This window comes from Balaenoptera musculus, chromosome 1 (assembly GCF_009873245.2).
Source record: "Balaenoptera musculus isolate JJ_BM4_2016_0621 chromosome 1, mBalMus1.pri.v3, whole genome shotgun sequence".
NCBI lineage: Eukaryota > Metazoa > Chordata > Mammalia > Artiodactyla > Balaenopteridae > Balaenoptera > Balaenoptera musculus.
The window spans coordinates 101,220,185-101,245,505 of record NC_045785.1 but is presented as its reverse complement, the minus strand read 5'-3'; the positions used below and the strand labels follow the sequence as shown (position 1 = coordinate 101,245,505).

Below are 25,321 nucleotides of genomic sequence, written 5' to 3'. Positions count from 1 at the left end.
CAAAAGTAATTTTTCTCCTAATGGTGAAATTATTCATGATTTTCATTATTCCCTATCTTGATTTTTATATTTTTCTAAATAATTGCATTTACTTATTTAAATATTATGAAAAAAAGCTACTGACTCCACTTGATAGCTAAATATTTACTAAATCCTAAGTGCCAGGTGCTAATTTATATGCTTTATACGTATGCATTCACTTTTCAACCTCATAAAAAACACTAAGAGAAAAAAGTTCATGCCCTTCTCTGGGTTCAAATTATTCTATTTCCTTTTACTAGCTACCTACACTTGGGCATGATACTTAACCAATCTCTCTCTACTTTTCCCACATGTAAAATGATAGTTATTCATATCTTGAAGAGTTCCTGTTAGGATTACACACAATAATGCACTTAAAACATTTAACCACAGTGTTTTCTAGCATATAATCAACAAATGTTAAATACTATTATGATGATGGTAATGATGGTATAGTGTATACAGAAACTGGACCTTAAAATTCAAGGTATTTACAGTACAACTGGGCAGGCAGACAAATAATCAAAGATAAGCGCTGATGGGTACTCACTAGAAATTCTGGGAATATATCAATACATAGAGGGGACACCAAAGCTTAATAGGACCAGTGACGGTTAGAGGTAAGGGGAGACAGACATAGAGAGGGAAAGTTCCAGAAAATGACAGCTGAGTTGAAACATTTGAAAGCCAGTAACAATTAACAAGAGTAATGGGAGTTGGGGGAAAATCACAAGAGATGTGAAAGAGCATATACAAAGGCAAAAATGGAAGAGACAGGATGACACATTCTGAAGTCTAAAGGAAATATATTTCAGTAGCATGAAACTTAAAGTACGAGGGAGAAATCATAGCAGATATGACTGGAAAAATAATGAGGACAAAATCATAGCAGGATTCATATAACTTGCTCAGAGGCGTACGCTTCCTAAGTCATGAAAAACAATGAAGGATGTTAAACAACAGAATAATGTTCCAGGTTTACATTTTTTTTAAATTCCAATCTCAAAATCTGTGTAGAAATGAAGGGGCTAGTGCTCCAACTCTCAGAAAAAAATAGGAAAAGTAGATCTGGAGAGAGGGCAATGATAACTAAACACTGTCTATTATAATACTATTTATAACGGTCTGTCAATAAGTGTCTCCTCTGAGAAATCATAATCACAAACTAGTACTTAGGCATGTGTAGGAACAGAATATATGCTGCTTGAATATCCTAAAAAGCTCCAAGCCAAAACTTAATTTGAAGTTCCCCTAAGTTCCCCTAGGATTCCAGAAGCTGCAAATGTAAATTTCCTCTGTAAAAATATACTTCCAGTTCAGGCCTTAAAGAATTTCCACAGCTGAAATTACATGACCTCACAATCAAAAATCACAAGAGTAAACAAAGCACTATGAGCAAAGTCAGCAGAATGAACAAAAGACAGACTTTGACCTGACTGCAAGATTTCAGATGTTAGAATTACTGGCTGTAGAATTAAAAAAATAAGTATTATATCATTTTTAAAAACTAAAAGAAGGGACTTCCCTGTCAGTCCAGTGGTTAAGACTCCATGCTTCCAATGCAGAGGGCACGGGTTTGATCCCTGGTCAGGGAACTAAGATCCCACATGCCGTGCAGTGCAGACAAAAAATTTTAAAAAAACAAAAATACTAAAAGAAATAAGGAAGATGTCCATAAACTAAAACTATCTAGAAATGACATATAAAATTGAAACTGAAAATTCCATTGGGGTAATAGTGAGGTATGTCATTCAAACAAACATTCCTCTAAAAAGGAATAAAAATTCAGGATCAAATATTAAGAACATTAAAATCATTAAACTCCCAACAAAATAATAAGAAATTACCAGGCACAAAGTGAAGGGAAAATAGAAACTTAGAGAAGTAAGATAAGCACAAAACCTGCTTTTGCCCCAGGGGAATTTGCAGGTCCTGGCAAAGCTGGACTTTTGATTTGAAATTATGATGAAATGAGAAAAAGAAACATGAAAATCCAAAGACTATATAAGGTAAGAAGCCCAAGAATTAAACCTTTGTACAATAAGCTAGAACAATCATTATATGTGGAGGGAGCAAAAGTAAACAAACCCTCAAGCAAATCTGCAGCACAGGTTCACATCACCTGAGTGGTCCAGTTAATCCCAAGCCATGAAACGGACTTAAGGTGGGTAGAGCCACCATGCACATGGTAAAAGTACATAGGAATCCTCCAAAGAGGAAGTTAAATTACTTACATACTAGGCAGGCCTTACAATACTTACAAATTTTTTCAAGAAAAATAATAAACATGAAGTCAAAGACAACAAGGCACCCAATAAAACAAGGCTAAATAAATAAAACAAAACCTGGACTAAAATATATCAGAAACAAAAGACAGTATGAGGCCCACAAACATTTAAGATAAAGAATTATCAGAAAGAAACTATAAAATAGCTATTCTTAGTATATTTAAAGAATAAAAACCTTGAAAATAATAAGAAACAGAAAATTACATAAAGTAGAATAGCAGATTTGAAAAATAAGTAAGAATAACATCTTAAACATCTTAATAACTGAAAATAAAATTGGAAGAGTTCATAGTGGGTGAGAAACAAATGAAGAGAGAATTAGTGAATGACAAGATAGGTGAAAAGAAATCGTCCAGAATAAGGCACAGAAAGGCAAAATTGTGAAAAGATGGAAAAGAAATTAAGAGTCACAGAAGATAGAGAAAATTAACATGATTTTTATTCAAAGTTCCAGAATGAGAGGAAACAGAGAATAGAGCAAATATAATGTTTGAAGGAAAGCAATAATAAAGGACATTAATTTACAGATTCAAGAAGCTGTAAAATAAGATTAAGCATATATCTTAACATATCATACTGAAAATGCTAAAATATCAAAGGCAAAGAAAATCTAAAAAGCCACAACAGAGGGAAAAGATAACTTATCTTCAAAGGTTCAACAGTAAGGTTGAAAAATGACACAAAGGAAGCCAAAAGAAAGCAAGATGCTACCTTCAGTGTTCTAAAACATATAGTTTTAACATATAGTGTGCCAACTAGAAATACATATCAAACAAAAAAATCCTTTCCAGATGAGAATGGATAAACAAATGTTCAGACAAAATCATCACAAGAATATTCTCACTAAAGCATATTCTAAGTATTACTCTTCAAGGTAGAAAGAATATGATCCAAACAAAAGATCTGAGAATTAAGAGGAGGGATCAAAATCAAGATGGCAGAGTAGGAGGACATGAAACTCACCTCCCCACCAGGAACACATCAAAAATACATTTATACGTGGAACAATTCTCACTGAAAACTAACTGAAGAATGTCAGAAAAACTCTTGTACATGCAAGGCTGTAAGAAAGATCCACATGGAATCCAGTAGAAAGGAAAGAGAAGCAATCAGATCGGGACCTGTGCCCCTGTGAAGGGACACAGAAGAGGAGGGGAATCCTCCTTGGGGAGTGAGCAGTTCAAACCACGTATTGGGCACCCCAGCTCTCAGGTCCAAAAGCGGGAAGACAAGTCCCCTAAGCTGGTTAGAAAACCAGTGAGACTAACGAGGGGGCTGTAAGAAACCTAAACTCAACTTGTGAAGAAGTGCAACACTTGCTTACTCCTGAAGCAAGGCAGAGAAAGCAAACTGAAACTGCACTGTACTCTGTCCCATTTCCCACAACTTCCACGGTGTGCTACCCAGCCTGAGCCAAGTGCCTGCTCAGGCCTTGCTGGTTTTACAGCGCAACTCCACACTAGGGAAAGGGCTGCTGTGGCTGAGCGGAGTGCTCAGTTGTGAGGGACTATGCCAGCCCAAACACAAAACAGCATCGGAAGAGGGAGGGGCATCCATTATCAGCGCTTAAAGCAGCAGTACATCAGAAGTGGTCCCAGGCTCTGACTACAGCTGACACCACCACAGCCTGCACCCAGACCCACACAGAGCACCCACACCAGCCCTGCCTACTCTGCAGTCCAACTCCAAACTAGAGTGAGGGTTGCAAAGGCATTTTAGACCCATCTGAATGGGGCAGGGACAGCTATTAATGGTGCTTACAGATGCAGCACATCATAAGCAGTCCAGACTCTGACTGTGACCAGGGATGCCACAGACCGTACCCAGACCCACGCTGAGCACCTGCACTGGCCCCTCTTGCTCCAGCACTGCTCTGCATGGGGTAAGGGTGCCAGTGCTGGGAGGGAAGAGCACACACTTAGAAGGAACAAAGACAGATCAGACCGAACCCTTAGGCTTTCTGCTTGAGCAACTTGAGACCTAACCCTGCCCCTAGTAGGGTGGTGTTGGCCACTGAGAAAAGAAACCCCAGCTCACACCTGGCTCTGGCTCTAGCCCCTCCATCTCCAGCCCAACCTCTTCTTACCAAGGTGATAGCTGCCAGCACATGCTGGGAAAAAACATGACTCATGCTCACATCAGATCCCACTCTCCCACCACAACCAATGGGCACACTCAGACTCTCCCATACAAGAATACCCCTTCAGGACCTCAATGGGTAACTTTTTCACCTAATTTCATCAAAACAGAGAAAGTTAAGCAAAATGAGAAGACAGATGAATTTGTTTCAATCAACAGAACAAGAGATAAACTCTAAAAACAACTGATGAAACTAATAAATAATTTACCAAATAAAGAGTTTAAAGCATTAGTAATAAGAATGCTAACTGAATTAGGAAAAAGAACAGATGAACACAGTGAGAATTGTAACAAGAAACAAGAAAATATAAAAAAGAAACAGTAAGAACTGAATAATACAATAATTAAATGAAAAACGCTACGGGGAATTAACAAGTGACTAAGTGATATAGAAGAATGCATAAATGATCTGAAAGATAGAAAAATATAAATCGCCCAATCAGCAAAAAGACAACAAATTTTTAAAAATGAGAACAGTTTAAGGGACCTCTGAGACAACATCAAGTGAACGAACATTCACATATAGGGGTCCAGGAAGGAGAAGAGAGACAAAAGAGTCAAAAATGTATTTGATGAAATTATAGCTAAAAACTTCCCAAACCTAAAGAAGGAAATATCCAGGTACAGAAGCACAGAGGGTCCCAAACAAGATGAACCTAAACAGACACAAAGCAAGACATATCATAATTAAAATGGCAAAATTTTAAAATAAAGAGAGAATTCTAAAGGCAGCAAGAGAAAAACAAAGAGTCACATACAAGGGAACCCCTATAAGGCTACCAACTAATTTTTCTGCAGAAATTTTGCAGGCCAGAAGAAAGTGGCATGATATATTTAAAGTGCTAAAAGGGATAAATCTACAACCTAAGATACTCTACCCAGCAAGATTATCACTTAGAATTAAAGGAGAGATAAAGAACTTCTAAGACAAGCAAAAACTAAAATAATTAACCAATACTAAAGTTACCCTAAAAGAAATGTTAAAGGGTCTTCATCAAGTGGAAGAGAAAAGGCTACAACAAGAAGTATTGACAGGAAGGGAAAAAAAATCCCAAGAGTAAAGGCAAATATATAGTAAAGGCTAAGATTCAACCACTCAAATATGCTAGTATGATGATTAAAAAACAAAACATTGTAAAATCAACTATAACTACAATAAACAGTACAGGGATAAATATGAAGATGTAAAATAAGATATCAAAAATAAAATATGGGTGAGGGGAGTAATAAAAAGTAGACATTTTAGAATATGTTTGGACTTAAATGACTACCAGTTTAAAAGAATTAGCTATAGTTATAGGTCAACATGTATGAACCCCATAGTAACAAGAAATCAAAAACCTACAATGGGTGAGGGGAAGAAATTGGGAGATTGGGATTGACATATTCACACTACTACACATAAAAGATAACTAATAAGAACCTACTGTATAGCACAGGGAACTCTATTCAGTGCTCTATAATGACCTATATGGGAATGGAGTCTAGAAGAGAGTGGATATATGTATATGTATGGCTGATTCACTTTGCTGTACAGCAGAAACTAACACAACATTGTAAATCAACTATACGCCAATAAAAAAATTAATTAAAAAAACCTACAATACACAAAAACTAAAAAGAAAGGAACACGAGCATATCATTAAGAGAATTATCAAACCACAAAGGAAGAAACTAAAAGAACACAGAAGAACTACAAAAATAACCAGAAAACAAATTTTAAAATGACAATAAGTGTGTACCTACCAATAATCACTTTAAATGTCAGTTGACTAAAAGCTCCAATCAAAAGACAGATCAGACAAAAAACAAGACCCATCTATATGCTGCTTAAAAGAGACTCACTTCGGAGCTAAGGACACACACAAACTGAAATTGAGGGGATAGAAAAAGACATTTCATGCAAATGGAAATGACAAGAAAGCAAGGGTAGTAATACTCAGACAAAATCGACTTTAAAACAAAGTCTATAACGAAAGACAGAGGGCATTATATAATGATAAAGGGATCAATACAAGAATATGATACATTTGTTAACATATATGTACCTCATACAGAAGTGCCTAAATATATGACAAAAATATTAGCATACATAAAGGGAGAAATTGACAATCATACAATAATGGTATGGGACTTTAACAACCCACTTACACCAATGGACAGATCATCCAGACAGAAAATCAATAAGGAAACAGTGGTCTTAAATGACGCATTAGACCCAGTGGACTTAATAGATATATACAGAACATTCCATTCAAGAACAGCAGAATATACATTCTTTTCAAGGGCACGTGGAACATTCTCCATGATAGACCACATGCTAAGTCACAAACAAGTCTCAACAAATTTAAGAAGACAGAAATTTTATCAAGCATTTTTTCTAACCACAATTGATACTGGAAATCAATTAAAGGAAGAAAAATGGGGAAAACACAAACACATGAAACTAAAAAACATGCTACTAAAAAACCAATGGGTCAATGAAGAAATCAAAGAGGAAATCAGAAAATACCTCGAGACAAATGAAAATGGAAATAAAACTTTCCAAAATCTACAGGATATGGCAAAAGAAGTTCTAAGAGAGAAGTTTACAGTGATATAGGCCTACCTCAAGAAATAAGAAAAATCTCAAACAAACAACCTAACCTACCATTTAAAGGACTTAGGAAAAAAAAAAAAAAGAACTAACAAAGCCCAATTAAGCAGAAGGAAGGAAATAATAAAGATCCGAGAGGAAATAAATAAATCAAAAAAACAATGAAAAAGATCAATGAAACCAAAGGCTGAATTTTTTTAAAAGATTTTAAAAATTGATAAACCTTTAGCCAGGCTCATAAAGAAAAAAAGAGAGGACCCAAAACAACAAAAAGGGAAATGAAAGAGGAGAAATAACAACTGATACCACACAGATACAAAAAAAATCATAAGAGAATACTATGAACAGTTATATGCCAAAATTTGGACAATCTAGAAGGAATGGACAAGTGTCTAAAAATATATAGCCTGCCACAGCTGAGTCAGGAAGAAATAGACAATCTAAACAGACTGATCACTACTAGTGAAATAAAATTTGTAATTTAAAAATCCCAGCAAACAAAAGTCCAGGACTGGAGAGCTTCACAGGGGGATTCTACTAAACATATAAAGAAGAGCTAGTACCTATCTTTCTCAAACTATTCCCAAAAAATGAAGAGGCGGGAGCACTCTCAAATTCATACTATGAGGCCACCACTACCCTGATATCAAAACCAAAGACACTATAAAAAAATTGTCCATCAACAGATGAATGAATAAACAAGATGTGATACATTTATATACAATGGAATATTACTCAGCCATAAAAAGAATGAAATTCTGCCATTTGCAATAATGTGGAGGGCCCTAGAATGTATTATGCTTAATGAAATAAGTCAGACAGAGAAAAACAAATACGTTATGTTATCACATATATGTGGAATATTAAAAAAATTAAACATACAAAGGAACATAATAAAACAGAAACAGACTCACAGACTCACAGATATAGAGAACAAACTAGTGGTTAACAGTGTGGAGAGGGAAGGGGAAGGGGCAAGGATATAGGTAGGGGATTAAGAGATGCAAACTGCTATGTATAAAATAAATAAGGAACAATCATATATTGTACAGCACAGGGAAATATAGCCATTATTTTATAATAACTTTAAATGGAGTGTGATCTACAATATTGAATCAAGATGTTGTATACCTGAAACAAATATAATATTGTATATCAACTAAACCTCAATTTAAAAAAAGAATTAAAACCAAAGCAAGAGGTTAATATATAGGTAAAACCAAATAAACATTGTTTACATAAACCAGTAATAATAATGTCTCGTTTATAGAATTAAAATACACAACAAAAGCAGAAGGTGATGGAACTAAATGGAATTAATGTTCAAAGTCCTTAAATACCCCAGGAAAAAGGTGAATGTGTTGATTAATATCACACTTGCGAAAAGTAATTGATCCATTTTGTAATCTCTCCAGTAATCACTAAAAAACCAGAAACTGACATGTAACTTTCAAAGTTGTAAAGGGAAAAAATTAGAAATAACAAAAAGTAATGAAACTAGCAGTTCCGCTTCCAGGAAGATAAAGGAGATATTCTTTTCCCTATTCCTCCCAAGTACAACCAAAACCCCTCAAAGTTATATGTAAAACAAACACAGGCCTCTCACCTTCTGAGATGGCCCACATTCTGTCTGTGGAGTGTGTTTCTCCCTTTGTAGCTCTTACTTTCTGAGATAACCCCATGTCCTGGGGTCACTCTTGCCTTTGACACGGACGGCATTCTGTCTATGGAATGTGTATCTCTCTAAATAAATCAACTTCTTACCTGTCAATCACTTTGTCTCTCACTGAATTCCTTCTGTGGCAAGACATCAAGAACCTGAGCTTCATTAAGTCCTGAGACCAGCTAGACGAACTCCTGCTCATCATCAACACCTATGGGGACACCTTCTCTACCATTCGTTTGCATCAACTTTTGGGGCACTATCACCTGGTTGGGAGACTACCTTGGAAGGAATAACATCTAAAATCAAGGCAAGGAGCACAATTAAAAGCAAGGCACCCTCAAGTTAGAGTTATTTCCTTGGATGGTTACATTTAAAGACCTGGTTCTCAGGACCTGGAGGATACAGCTCTTGCTGGCAGAAGGGCCTAAGGAAGGATATGGGATCCTGGATGCAGATGGTTGGTTCATGTGAATCCCACATGAGAGAACCCTGAGGTCTCCCCTGTCATCAGCTAGAGACCCTGCAGCCACTTTCCCAGCTGCACAGCATTCATTCATATATGTGGACCAGAACTGATGGATCCCATCCCTTCTCCATGAACATTAGTGATGTTTCCAATCTCCTTCTATTTCAGCCAGTGCTGTTGTGAATACCCTTGAAAAGATATCTTTGAAAAATTGTGCAGGAATTTTACTGGGATCAACTCTAAGGATCAGCACTGCTAGGAAAGGGATGCATCTGTGCAACTTTGATGGGTCCTGCACACTGTTATCCGAGAGAGGAGAGTCCATTCACTCTTCCCTCTAGGGAATCTGCTGGGACCTCTGCTTGCTCATGTTGTCACCTGGGCTGGTGGTCACCAGACTAGAAATCTGCCAGTGTGATGGTGACCAATGCTGTCTCCACAGTGTTTACATTTGCTTGTTTCCTCACCTGAGAGGTCAAGCATCTCTGACATAGACTGGCCATAGGCATGGCCTCTTGTTGGAATTGCATGTGTTTGCTCTGTTTCTTGTTAGAACATTGATTTTCAAGAGATTTTTGGACCACAGGAATGTTAAATCTTTCTCTGGCCTTGGATTATGAGGAATGCTTTTCCATAAAAATCTTTTTTATCTTCCCAGCTGTCTTTCTTGGTTTCTTTGTTTGTTTGTTTTTGCCACAGGAAGAGCTAGGCATTTCCCTCTGTCTTCTGGCTCTGGTGTCACACTTAGAACAGCAGTGTGTACCCTGAAATTATGCACATATTTACTAAAAGGGCTTCATTTTGTACATTTAATTTTTAATCCATCTGAATTTTTCTTTCAAATAACACAAATGATATTTCAGATAAAAACAAAAATACAAATTCACCAGTCCTGTCTTAAAACAAATACAGGAAGACTTTGAAAGATGGAGATAAGAAGCCAGACCAACTAGAGACCTTTGGATCTGAAAAACAACATAGTGGGGTAAGACCTGGGGGTAGGGAGTTGTTTGGATTTGGTGGGGGGTGGGGATGGAGTTTTGTTTTGTCTTGTGATTGTTTGTTTGCCTCACGTATCCCAGTACTCAGAGCTGACAAAGCCAGCAACTGGAAACACCAATGGGCACAGACAAAAAAGCTCCCCAAAACGTCTGCCCTCTCCAGCAAAAGGAAAAGGAAAGGGACAGCTTAACAAGACTCTACCCTAGCCAAACACCACAGAAAAGCCTGTGGCCTCCACGCTACCCATGCCAACAAAGGCCAAGTGATGATCCTAGGTTTCCAACCTAATGATGCTGTGATGAGGCACTTTAACACCCCCATCAAAGTGGTGTCAGAGAAGGTCAAATAGGGAGCCATCTTTCATCCCCACCAACCAGTGGTGAGCCCACCAACTCCAGCAGTGGCAGCAGAGATGACATAGGGAGCCTGGATATCCACCTCCATCCCAGTAATAATAAGGCACTCATCCCACTCCACACTGGGGTAGTGTCACAGGAGGCCTAGTAAAGAGCAACAACTTTCACTAAACCCACAGTAATAAGGCCATCCATGCATGATGTCACTGAAGGCTACATAGGTAGCCAGAACTCCCAACCCAACAAGCACTAACGAGGACTGCCCCCCCACCCAGTGCATTCAGGTGTCAACCAAGGTCAAGTGGGAAACCTGAACTTCAACCTCTACCAAGCAGTAACAAGACAACATCCTCCTCTTCCCTGCCAGATGAATGTAAAAGGAAGCCAGCTAAAATAGAAGAAGTAACACAATGATCCAAAACCTATGGGGTGCAGCAAAAGCAGTTCTAAGAGGGAAGTTTATAGCAATACAACCTTACCTCAGGAAACAAGAAAAATCTCAAACAACCTAACCTAACCTAAAGCAACTAGAGAAAGAAGAATAAACAAAAACCAAAATTAGTACAAGGAAAGAAATCATAAAGATCAGAGCGAAAATAAATGAAATAGAGACAAAAGAAACAATAGAGAAGATCATTGAAACTAAAATCTGGTTCTCTGAAAAGATAAACAACATTGATAAACCTTTAGCCAGACTCATCAAGAAAAAAAGGGAAAGGGCTCAAATCAATAAAATTAGAAATGAAAAAGAAGTTACAACTGACACAACAGAAATACAAAGGATCATAAGACATTACAACAAGCAACTATACACCAATAAAATGGACAACCTAGAAGGAATGGACAAATTCTTAGAAAGTACAATCTCCCAAAACTGAACCGGGAAAAAACAGAAAATATGAACAGACCAATCACAAGTACTGAAATTAAAACTGCAATTTAAAAACTCCCAACAAACAAAAATCCAGGACCAGATGGCTTCACAGGCAAATTCTAGCAAACATTCAGAGAAGAGTTAATGTTTATCCTTCTGAAACTCTTCCCAAAAAATCGCAGAGGAAGGAACGCTCCCAAACTCATTCTATGAGGCCACCATCACCTTGATACCAAAACCAGGCAAAGATACCACAAAAAAAAAGAAAATTACAGGTCAATATCACTGATGAACATAGATGCAAAAATCCTCAACAAAATACTAGCAAACTGAATCCAACATTAAAAGGATCATACACTATGATCAAGTGGGACTTATCCCAGGGATGCAAGGATTCTTCAATATACGCAAATCAATCAATGTGATACACCATATTAACAAATTGAAGAATAAAAACCACATGATCATCTCAATAGATGCAGAAAAAGCTTTTGACAAAATTCAACACCCATTTATGATAAAAACTCTCCAGGAAGTGGGCACAGAGAAAACATACCTCAACATAATAAAGATCATATATGACAAACCCAGAGCAAACATTATTCTCAATGGTGAAAAACTGAAAGCATTTCCTCCAAGATCAGGAACAAGACAAGGATGTCCACTCTTGCCACTTTTATTCAACATAGTTTTGGAAGTCCTAGCCACAGCCATCAGAGAAGAAAAAGAAAAAAGAGGAATCCAAACTGGAAAAGAAGAAGTAAAGCTGTCACTGTTTGCAGATGACATGATACTATACATGGAAAATCCTAAAGATGCTACCAGAAAACGACTAGAGCTCATCGATGAATTTGGTAAAGTTGCAGGATACAAAATTAATATGCAGAAATCTGTTGCATTCCTACACATTAACAATGAAAGATCAGAAAGAGAAATTAAGGAAACAATCCCATTTACCATCACATCAAAAAGAATAAAATATCTAGGAATAAACCTACCTAAGGAGGCAAAAGACCTGTACAGTAAGTCCCCTACATATGAACCTTCAAGTTGTGAACTTTCAAAGATGTGAACGTGCATTCCAACAATGTCAGGCATGAGTGAACTTGCAGCTTGCCCTCCATCTCCTATTGCTGACGATCCTTCAACTCTACCATCTCCCACCTCCTCTTCCTCCTCCAGTCAGTAACTCATCTTGCCTGTTCACTCGATGCCAGCCCCTGTATGCCAGCTGTTCTACAGTACTACTGTACTTTTCAAGGTACTGTACTGTAAGATTAAAAATATTCTGTTTTTGGTGTTTGTTTTTTATGTATTATTTGTGTGAAAAGTATTGTAAACCTATTACAGTACAGTAATTGTGTTAGTTGGGTACCGAGGGTAACTTTGTTGGACTAACGAATAAATCGGACTTATGAATATGCTCTTGGAAAGGAACTCATTCATATGTAGGGGACTTACTATACTCTGAAAACTATAAGACGCTGATGAAAGAAATCAAAGATGACACAAACAGATGGAGAGATATATCATGTTCCTGGATGGGAAGAATCAATATTGTCAAAATGACTATACTGCCCAAGGCAATCTACAGATTCAATGTAATCCTTATCAAATTGCCAATGGCATTTTTCATAGAACTAGAACAAAAAAATCTTAAAATTTGTTTGAGAACACAAAACACCCCTAGTAGTTAGAGCAATCTTGAGAAAGCAAAACGGAGCTGGAGGAATCAGGCTATTTGACTTCAGACTATACTACAAAGCTATAATAATCAAAACAGCATAATACTGGCACAAAAACAGAAACATACATCAATGGAACAGGATAGAAAGCCCAGAAATAAACCCACGCACCTATGATCAATTAATCTATGACAAAGTAGGCAAGACTATACAATGGAGAAAAAACAGTCTCTTCAATAAGTGGTGCTGACAAAACTGAACAGTTACATATAAAAAAATGAAATTACAACATTCTTTAACACCATACACAAAAATAAACTCAAAATGGATTAAAGACCTAAATGTAAGGCCGCATACTACAAAACTCTTAGATGAAAATATAGGTAGAACACTCTCTGACATAAATCGCAGCAGTATCTTTTTGGATCCACCTCCTAGAGAAATGAAAATAAAAACAAAACTAAACAAGTGGGACCTAAATAAACTTAAAAGCTTTTGCACAGCAAAGGAAACCATAAGCAAAACAAAAAGACAATGCACAGATTGGGAGAAAATATTTCAAATGAAGCAACTGACAAGGGATTAATCTCCAAAAATATACAAACAGCTCATGCAGCTCAATAACAAAAAAACAAACAACCCGATCAAAATGTGGGCAGAAGGTCTAAATAGACATTTCTCCAAAGAAGACATAAAGATGGCCAAAAAGCACATGAAAAGATGCTCAACATTGCTAATTATTACAGAAATGCAAATTAAAACTATAATGAGGTATCACCTCACACCGGTCAGAATGGCCATCATCAAAAAATCTACAAACAATAAATGTTGGGGAGGGTGTGAAGAAAAGGGAACCCTCCTACACTGTTGGTGGGAATGTAAATTGGTACAAGCCACTGTGGAGAACAGTACAGAGTTCCTTACTAAACTAAAAATAGAGCTACCATATGATCTAGCGATCCCACTCCTGGGCATATATCCAGAGAAAACCATAATTCGAAAAGATACATGCACCCCAGTGTTCATTGTGCACTATTTACAATATCCAGGACATGGAAACAACCTAAATGTCCATTGACAGAGGAATGGATAAAGAAGATCTGGTACATATATACAACAGAATATTACTCAGCCAGAAAAAAGAACGAATAATGCCACTTGCAGCAACACAGATGGACCTACAGATTGTCACACTGAGTGAAGTAAGTCAGACAGAGAAGGACAAATATCGTATGATATCACTTATATGTGGAGTCTAAAAAAAGGGTACAAATAAACTTATTTACAAAACAGAAATAGAATCACAGATGTAGAAAACAATCTTATAGTTATCAGGGAGGTGGGGGAAGGAGGGGACGGTAAAATTGGGAGAGTGGGACTGCCATATACACACTACTATACATAAAATAGACAACTAATAAGGGCCTACTGTATAGCACAGGGAACTCTACTCAATATTCTGTAATGGCCTATATGGGAAAAGAATCTAAAACAGAGTGGAGATATATATATATTTATAACTGGTTCACTTTGCTGTACATCAGAAAGTAACACAAAATTGTAAATCAACTATACTCCAATAAAAATTTTTTTTTAAATCAAGGTAAAAAAAGACATTAATGAAAGAAATTGAAGAAGACACAAATAGCTCAGGGAATTCTACTCAATACTCTGTAATAACCTAAATGGGAAAAGAATTTGAAAAGGTATATATACATGTATATGTATAACTAAATCACTTTGCTATACACCTGAAACTAACACAACATTGTTAATCAACTAGACTCCAATATAAAATAAAAATTTTTTTTTAATTTTAAAAAATTTTTAAAAAGAAATGAAGAACGCCTTTGATGGATTTATTAGTAGACTGGACATGGCTGAAGAAAGAATCTCTGAGCTTGAGGATATATCAATAGAAACCTGCAAAACTAAAAAGCCAAGAGAAACAGGATTAAAAAAAACACAAAAACAGAATAGACTATCCAAGAACTACAGACAACTACAAAAGGTGTAACATACACATAACGGAAATACCAGAAAGAGAAGAAAGGATCAAAAGAAATATCTGAAACAATAATTTCCCCCAAATCAATGTCACATAACAACCACAGATCCAGGAAACTCAGAGAACAGCAAGCAGGATAAATATAAAAAACAACTATACCTAGGCAATCATACTCAAGCTACAGAAAATCAAAGATAAAGAAAAAATCCTGAAGGAAGCTAGAGGTAAAAAACACTTTCCCTGTGGAGAAACAAAGATAAGAACTACATCTAACTTTTCCACAGCAACCACGTGAGCAAGAAAAGAGTGGAGTGAAATATTTAAAGTGTTGAGAGAAAAAAGCCACAATCTAGAATTCTGTACCTGCAAAATTATCCTTCAAACGTGAAGGTGAAATAAAGCCTTTCTCAAATAAAAAATAATTGAGGGAATTTATTGCCACAGATCTCTCTTTCAAGAAATTTTAAAAGAAGTTCTTATACAGAAGGAAAATAATATAGGTTGGAAACTTGGTTCTACATTAAAAAAGGAAGAGCATAGAAAAAGGAATAGTGAAGGCAAAATAAAACTTTTATTCTTCTTAATTGATTCAACAGATAGTTTTGTTTGAAATAAGAAGAGCAACAATGTATTCAGTTATATATATGTCGTTGTGTGTATGCTTATATATAAGAAAAATGAATGACAGAAATGATACAAGGTACAGGAGGGAGAAATTAGGATCATTTTGGTACAGTGATAACTGAAAGTGGACTTAGATTAGCTGCAAATGTATATCACAAAATCTAGAGCAACCACTAAAAAAAGGTGAAAAAAAAAAGCAGTGTAACTGATATGCTAAGTAAGGAGAAAAACAGAATCACATAAAATGCTCAATTAAAACTACAAAAGGCAGAAAACAAAGAACAAGGAAAACAAATAGAAACAGTAACAAATATGGTAGATATTAATCCAACTATATCAACAATCACTTTAACCACCAATGGTCTAAATAAATCAATCAGAAGAGAGTGTCAGAATGGATGCAAAAAACAAGACCCAACTCTATGTTATGTACAAGAAAACCACTTTAAATATAAAGACATAGTAGATTAAAAGAAAATGAATGGAGAAATATATACCATGCTAACACTAATCAAAAGAAAGCTGTATCTTTCAGAAGAAAAAAAACCCAAAAAACAGAAAGAATACTTCCTAACTCATGAGGCCAGCCCTACCCTAATACGCAAACAACATAAAGACATTACAAGAAAAGAAAATTACAGACCAATATCTATCACAAACATAGATGCAACAATCCTCAATAAAATGTAGCAAATTTAATCCGATAATGTATAAAAAGAATTATACACAACCAATAGGTATTTATCCCAAGTATGCAAGGATAGTTCAACACTTATAAATCAATTAATGTAATCTATCGCATCAATAGGTAAAGAAGAAAAATCACATGGTCATATTAATAGATGCATAAAAAACATTTGACAAAATCTTAACACCCATTCATGTTAAAAACTCTCAGTAAACTAGGAATAGAGGGGAACTTCCTAAAGTTGACAAAGAATATCTACCAAAAAATTACAGCTAACATCATATTTAATGGGGAGAAACCAGAAGCTTTCCCACTAAGATCAGGAACAAGGTAAGGAAGCTCTTCTCACCATTTCTTTTCAACGCTGTAATAAATGTCCTAGGTAATGCAATAAGATAAGAAAAAGAAATAAAAGGTATACGGATTGCTAAAGAAGAAATAAAGCTATCTTTGTTCACAGATGACATAACTGTCCATGTAGAAATTCCAAAAGAATCAACCCAAAAAACTGGAACTAATAAGAAACTACAGCAAGGTTGCAGGATACAAGGTTAATATACAAAAGTCAACTGCTTTCTTATATACCAGCAAAGAACAAGTGGAAATTTAAAATACAGTATCATTCATATCAGCACCTAAAAAACTGAAATACTTAGGTATAAATCTAACAAAATATGTGCAATATCTATATAAGGAAAACTACAAAACTCTGATTAAAGAAATCAAACAACTAAATAAATGAAGAGTTATTCCACGTTAATGAATAGGAAGACTCAATATTGTCAAGATGTCAGTTCTTCCCAACTTGATCTACAAATTCAATACAATCCCAATCAAAATCCCAGCAATTTATTTTGTGAATATTAAAAAACTGATTTTAGCGGGGGCAAGAGAAATTAGGAATTTGGGATTAACATATACACACTACTATACATAAAATAGGTAAACAACAGGACCTACTGTATAGTACAGGGAACTATACGCAATATCTTGTAATAACCTATGATAGAAAAGAATCTGGAAAAGTATATATGTATGTATAACTGAATCACTTTGCTGTACAGTTGAAACTAACACAGCATTGTAAATTAACTATACTTCAATTAAAAAGAACTGATTTTAAAGTTTATATGGAGAGGCAAAAAAAAACCAAATAGCCAATGCAATATTGAAGGAGAAGAACAAAGCTGGAAGATTGACACTACCTGACCTCAAGACTTATTATAAAGCTACAGTAGTCAAGACTATGTGGTATTGGAAAAAGAACAAACAGATCAATAGAACAGAATAGAGAACCCAGAAATGGACCCACATAAATATAGTCAAGTGATTTCTGACAAAGGAGAAAAGGCAATCAACAAAAAAAAAGATAGCCTTTTCAACAAATGGTGCTGGAACAATATGCACATACAAAAAAATTAATCGAGACACAGACCTTACATTCATCACAAAAAATTACCTCAAAATGGATCACAGATGTAAATGTAAAATGTAAAACTATAAAACTCCTAGAAAATAGCATAGCAGCAAATCTAGACGACCTTAGGTTTGGCGATGACCTTTTAGATACAACTCCGAAGGCACAATCCATGAGAGAAAGAACTGTAACCCAGACTTTATTAAAATTAAAAATTTCTGCTCTGAAAAAGATGCTGTCAAGAGAATAAAAATAAAATTCACAGAATGGGAGAAAATATTTGCAAAGACATATCTGATAAAGGACTATTATTAAAAATATACAAAGAACTCTTAAAACTCACAGTAAGAAAATGAACAATGCAATATAAAAATGGGACAAAGACCTTAAGGGACATCTCACCAAAGAAGACACAGATGGCAAGTAAGCATATGAAATGATGCTCCACATCATATGTCATCAGGGAATATAAATTAAGACAACAATAGATACCATTTATTTGTTATTTGTAGTGAGGTGGATGGACCTAGAGACCGTCATACAGAGTGAAGTAAGTCAGAAAGAGAAAAACAAATACCATACGCTAACACATATATATGGAATCTAAAAAAGAAAAAAAATGGTCATGAAGAACCTAGGGGCAAGATGGGAATAAAGATGCAGGCTTACTACAGAATGGACCTGAGGATACAGGGAGGGGGAAGGGTAAGCTGGGACAAAGTGAGAGAGTGGCATGGACATATATACACTACCAAATGTAAAATAGATAGCTAGTGGGAAGCAGCTGCATAGCACAGGGAGATCAGCTCGGTGCTTTGTGACCACTTAGAGGGGTGGGATAGGGAGGGTGGGAGGGAGGGAGATGCAAGAGGGAAGAGATATGGGAACATATGTATATGTATAACTGATTCACTTTGTTATAAAGCAGAAACTAACACACCATTGTAAAGCAATTATACTCCAATAAAGATGTTAAAAAATATATATAACACTGCCTCATGTGGTTCTGTATATATGTAAAGGAAATATTTAAGGCAATTATATCATAAATGGGGAGAGTAAAAGCATAAAAGGGAGGAAAGCTCCCTACTTCACTGGAACTGGTAAAATGACAACACCAGTAGACTGCATTAATATATATGTATATAAAATATATAAAATACCTAGAGCAGTCACTAAAAAAAATCTACAGAGAAATACACATAAAAACATATACATAAGTCAAAATGGGATTCTAAAAAATTTTCAAGTAACACACAAGAAGGCAGAAAATAGAAAACAGAAACAAAAATCAAAGAAAAGAAAAAGGCAGACTTAAGCCTTAACATATCAATAATTACATTAAATTTAATTTCTTTTTTAATTTTTTCTAATATCTTTATTGGAGTATAACTGCTTTACAATGTTGTGTTAGTTTCTGCTGTACAACAAAGTGAATCAGCTATATATGTATACGTATATCCCCATATTACATTAAATTTAAATGGTCTAAATACATCAATTAAAAGAGATTGACAGAATTTTTTCTTTAACTACAAGCTGGCTATAAGAAACTCACTTCACATTTAATAATATAGGCAGTTTGAAAGTTAAACAATGAAGTTAACAATAAAGGCAGTTAAAAAAATGAAAAGATTAATACCATACATATATAGAAAGCCTCTACAACTCAATAAAAAGACAATTTATTATAAATACCAGGAGAAATATAATTCCCAAAACAGAAATGAAATATCTGTAATAATAGGTAAGGATGCATAATTTCATTACAAATCATATATTTGCAAATTAAAACCTACTATAATATATATTTCACCCATCACATTTGTACAAACTAATTACTACATTCAGTTTTAGCAAGTGTGCAGTAAAACAGGCATTTTAATGTACAGTTTGTTTGAAAACATTGGAATTGATTATTTATTAAAAGTACATGTGTAGGGACGTCTCTGGTGGCGCAGTGGTTAAGAATCCACCTGCCAATGCAGGGGACACGGATTCGAGCCTGCTCTGGGAAGATCCCACATGCCACAGAGCAACTAAGCCCATGCGCCACAACTACTGAGCTTGCACTCTAGAGCCCGCGAGCCACAACTACTGAGCCCATGTGGCACAACTACTGAAGCCCATGGCAGCTAGAGCCCATGCTCCACAACAAGAGAAGCCACCGCAATGAGAAGCCCCATGTACCACAATGAAGAGTAGCCCCCACTCACCGCAACTAGAGAAAAGCCCGTGCGCATCAGCGAAGACCCAATGCAGACAAAAATAAATAAATAAATAAATAAAAGTACATGTGTAAGTCAATTAGGAAATTATAGCATAAGGTGTAACACTTACCAAATGATATAGACCTTGATCTTATACTGGAAAGATATTAAAAATATGCATAGTTTTAAAAGAGGATGAAAAGACAACCTACAGACTGGGAGACAATATTTGCAAACCACAATTCTAACAAAGGACTATTATCTAGAATATATAAAGAAAACTCAACAATAAAAAAGCAAATAATCCAATTAGAATATGGGTAAAAGACACAAAGAGAGATTTTACTGAAGAAGATATTAACTGGCAAATGAGCACCAAAAAGATGTTCAAGATCATCAGCCATCAGGGAAATGCAAATTAAAGCCACATGATATCTCTACACAGTTATTAGAATAGTTAAAATAAAATTGACAACACCAAATTCTCACAGGATGGCACACACATAGCTGGTAAAACTATAAAATGTTATAGCCACTCTGAAAAACTTTGTCAGTATCTTTTGAAACTAAATATGCAATTACCATACAACTGAGCAATTGCACTCCTGGGTATTCATCCCAGAGCTACGAAGTCAGAAATAAAACATGTTGAGTTATTTTAATATAAGGAAATAAATTTTACGACAAATAGCATTACAAAGATAAATAGATTCACTTCATAATGATAAAAAAAATACAATTCACCAAGGACATATAACATTTTTAAATCTGTATGCACCTAAAACATAGTCTCTAAATAGAGAAAACACTAACCAACTGAAATAAAAGAGTAAATTTAAAAATCAGCAAACAGTAAAAGATTTTAACATGTTACTTTTAATAATTCATAAAGAATCAGACAAAAAATCAACAAAAATTCAAAGTATTTGAGCAAGCGATTAAATCAACTTCATCTAGTACACATTTTTGGATATTCCAGCCAATAACTATAGAAAATGCAATGCAATTAGGCTATAAATCTATTTTTTATAACAATTAGAAAATCACCATCTGGTTGAAAAATAAGCACATTTCCAAATAACCTAATGGTCAAAGAAGAAATCCCACAGGAAATAATAAAATACTTTTAACACAACAATAATTAAAAGAACATATATTAAAAGTGTGAGATACAGCTAATGCAGTATTTAGAGAAAATATTGCAGACTTAAATGCATATATTAAAATAAGCATAAATAAGCTAAAAATTTATCTGAAGAAGTTAGAAAAATAAACACAAATTAGGTAGAAGGAAGGAAATAATGATGATAAGATTACAAATATAATGAAATAGAAATCAAACATACACTAGAGAAGATTACAAAGCCAAAATATTAAAAAGACTAAAGGGAAACTAAAAACAAATTTATGCAAAAAAATTTAGAAAATTTATAAGAAAAGTAAAAACCCCTAGGAAAAAACTAGTGGAACAAAATTGATTCCAGAAGATATAGAAAATCTGTATATTTCCAAACCATTAGAGGAATGAAACCAGAAATTTAAAAATCACTCCCCCTAAAATTAATAAATCTAGGACAGATTACTTGACCAGTGAATTCTACCAAACATTCAGGGAAGAAATAACCCAAACCATACTTAACCTCTTTCAGAATATACAAAATAATAAAATACTTTTATACTCATTTTTAGGCTAGGATATACTCAATATTAACATCTGGTAAAGAAAGTATGAGGAAAAAAATTACAAACCAATCTAATTTATAAATGTGGATGCCAAAAAAGTCCTAAAAATAACCTTAATCAAACAATATGTAAAATTGAATAAAACAACATATAAAAATAATAATAAAAGTAGATTCATAACCAGGGAAAAAAAGTTAATATTAGAAAATTAGGTTGAACACTAGAAAATAATCACTAATAAATTAAAGGAAAAAAACCATATGACAATCTCAATATATGGCAAAATAAAGCACATTTGATAAGTCAATATCCATTATAAAACTCTTTGACATATTAGAAATAGACAGTAATTCTCTTCCAGAAAGCAGGGATGCAATAATAAATAATTGCATTCCCCATAATTAGCTTTGTGCCAGACACAGAATAGAAAGGAGGTTAATAAAAGTTGAACGGATGAAAGAATGAGTAATGGTTTGAAAGTGGTAATATACATCCGAAAGAAAGTTTCCAACTGCCTTCCAACTGCATTATACATGGAATGTAGGACAATGTGCAGCTTCCGTTCAAAAGGATAGCAGAGGAAGCAGAGACCTCAAATTTGTTAAAGCCAGAAGGTAAAGAAAACTTGCATTAATAGGTTTTGAGGGAAAAAAATTTTTATATGCTACATAAGAAGAGCAAGGGTTTCAAAGACAAAGTTTGGAAAGTAGAGGAACAATAGGAGGTTAAGACAGGGAGAAAAGCCAGCGTTGATAAGAGAATGAAAAAAAGTAATGGGTTTTAATCAAGGATGACTGATATGTGGTCTCATGAAAAAACCCAAGCCCCCTCCAAACAGAATCCTATTTAAAAGTATAGTACTCTTAATACACAGAAAGAAAATAATCAAAATTTTCTCCCCTTAAATTTATTTCTTAAATCTCTGATCACTGATACTCTTTAGCAGGCAACAAGTATTGGCAAGCGACAAAAATTAGGTAATAGCAAGAAAATATTAAAAATAAAAATTAGCTGATCATAATTCATTTAAATGGATAGTTCCAGGCAGAATGAAGTAGTCTGTAACAGAACAACTCTCATGATGAAAATAACTAGAAAACACGAAACAAACCAAAACAGAAAGGACTAAAGAGGCTAAGAATTCCTAAGAAAGAACTCCTGATAACTGAACTGACAAAGTGCAGCTGACATCTGCTGATTCTGGCTATGAGCAAGAGGTCTAAATGCTGGCTTGGTCCCAGCAGAGGGCCAATGCCAGAGGATAAAAAAAAGAGCATAGTTTTATTGGGTCTCAAAGAGCTGAAGAAACAAAACTGAAGACTCAAAAAACCTCATAAACTTGACCATTTCCCTTCATTCAGCTCAGCCTCTAATTGCATTATAGTAATCAGCCCACCACACTCCCAATTTCTCCCTAGCAAACAGAAGACAATATCATCCAGAGCCTCTAACTTTTCTTATAACAATGTATGGAATTAAATCAAAAAATTACTGGGCACACCAAAATGTAAGGACAAATCACTGAAAAGTAAGACTGTAAAGGAATAGAAAGTAGAATGGGCTGAGGGGAGGAGGGAAGGGGAGTTACTGCTTAATGGGTACAGAGTTTCAGTTTTGCAACATGAAAAGAGTTGCAAGAGTTCTGGAGATAAATACTAGTGATGACTGCATAACAATGTGAATGTATCTATACCACTGAGCTGTACACTTAAAAATGATTAAGATGGTAAATTTTATGTTATATGTATTTTATCACATTTTTAAAAAAGAAACAGACCAACAGGTGAGCCAGATATTGAAATAAAAAGAGAATAGCTATAAAATATCAATGATTAATATATTCAAAAGGGATGAAATGTCATTTTTAAAAGAGGAGAATTAACCAAAGAATTGGAATCTTAAGAAAAATAATTGAATGGAAATTTAGAAGGAAAAAATATGATTAAAGTTAAGAATTCAGTAAATGAGTTTAAAACCAAATTAGAACACAGCAGAAGGCAGGGTTAGGTAACAGGTCAATAGAAGATCTCTAAGTTGAAACAAAGAGAAAAACAAATGGAAGATACATACATATGGGAAACAATGAAAAGTAACTTAAATGAATATACTTCAGTGGTTATGAGTCTGCAGAATCACATTGTATTAGTTATTTATTACCAATAAGTTGTTTCCAGTTTATATAAGATTAAATATTCACTCATTCATCCTAACACCTATTAAACTCCTATTATATATACATAGCAATATGCTGGGCACTAGAGTTACAAAGATATTTAGTGAGACACAGTGCCTGCCCTCAAGACACTCATGGTCACAGGTGACACACAAGGAATGCTTAAGCCACTCTTAATAATAAGGAGTTCACTAGAATTTAGCCAGTAGATTTGGAGAGGAGGTAGGAGGTTCATTTTGGACAGAGTAAGTAGCCAAAAGCATGATGGTGAGATAGGAAGAACATAAAAGGTAAGGAAGTTAAACAATTTCAGTATATCTGGAGTATAGGATATAGTAGTGACAGTAAGGTGAAATGAGCAGGCATTAGGTTAGCAGGAACTAGATAATTATTTGCCACATTTTTAAGAGAAAGGTGAAAAATGTCACAAGATCTCTATGATGTTCTGAAAGGGACATAGTATTTCACAAAGTGTATGCCTTTCAAGTGCCTTACTAGTTGAACAAGTTTGAAAAATACTCAATAATAAGATAGTCTAAACATTACATGACACTAAAGATCCTTCATAATCTGATCCAGACATTTTTTTTCCAGTCTCATTTACCTGAGTTCTTTAAGATACAGACACACCAATCAGTGTTTCAAATATACCCTAATTTTCACACTTCCATGACCTGCACAAGCCATTTCTTCTGCCTACACTCCCTCCTCCAATTCATTGTCTAGTGAACTTTTAATCATCTAAGGTTTAGTTTAACTAACAATTTTTCCTTAATGCCTTTCCAAATGCCTTGCTCCAAGAATAATTAATAACTCCCTCCATAGTGCTCCCAGAGTATTCATTTATTTATAAGATGTTTGAGTGCCTAATATATGCCAGGCACTTGGAATGCATCAATGAACAAAAAAAGACAAAGATCCCTGTTTTCATGGAGCACCTTATTGAAACTCTGAAGAAGGTGACAGTATGAAAAGGGAAAAGAGGAGCACATATACTTTGAAAAATCTTCTTAAGTGACTATTATTCCCTCCTCCAACTGTTCCAACCTAGGTGGAGAATTACAGCATTAGAAAGCATTACAAAAAAATTGTAATGAAAGCTAAATTTAAAATATAACAAGAGCAATACATAAGACGTTATATTTTCTTATATAAATTCTTACTTGTCTTTTCCTCTAATTGATTAACTTTATCTCTGGACTCCTCTAGCAGAAATGTTAACTCTTTCATTTTATTTTCTTTCTCAGTACTTTGGATCAATAGCAGTGATACCTAAAATGAAATATTTAAATAATACATTATAGATATGAAAAATTAAATATGACACCTTAGCATTTATCATTATCTGTGATTATTTTATGTACTTGCTTATATGCTTTTCAGCTGTCTGTGCCTGGCATTTAGTATGTGCCTGCACAATAAACA

At 34.8% G+C, this 25,321-nt stretch overlaps 1 protein-coding gene across 2 annotated transcripts in view; it reads right to left on the bottom strand.

The window, feature by feature from the left end:
- The window catches only part of SYCP1 (synaptonemal complex protein 1), a 169,399-nt gene that overhangs the window by 118,723 nt on the left and 25,355 nt on the right, over nt 1–25,321 (bottom strand). For both annotated transcript variants that reach the window (XM_036867739.1, XM_036867746.1), the window contains exon 11: nt 25,060–25,168. In XM_036867739.1, the coding sequence (XP_036723634.1) occupies nt 25,060–25,168 (109 nt within the window). The remainder of the gene's footprint in view (nt 1–25,059; nt 25,169–25,321) is intronic.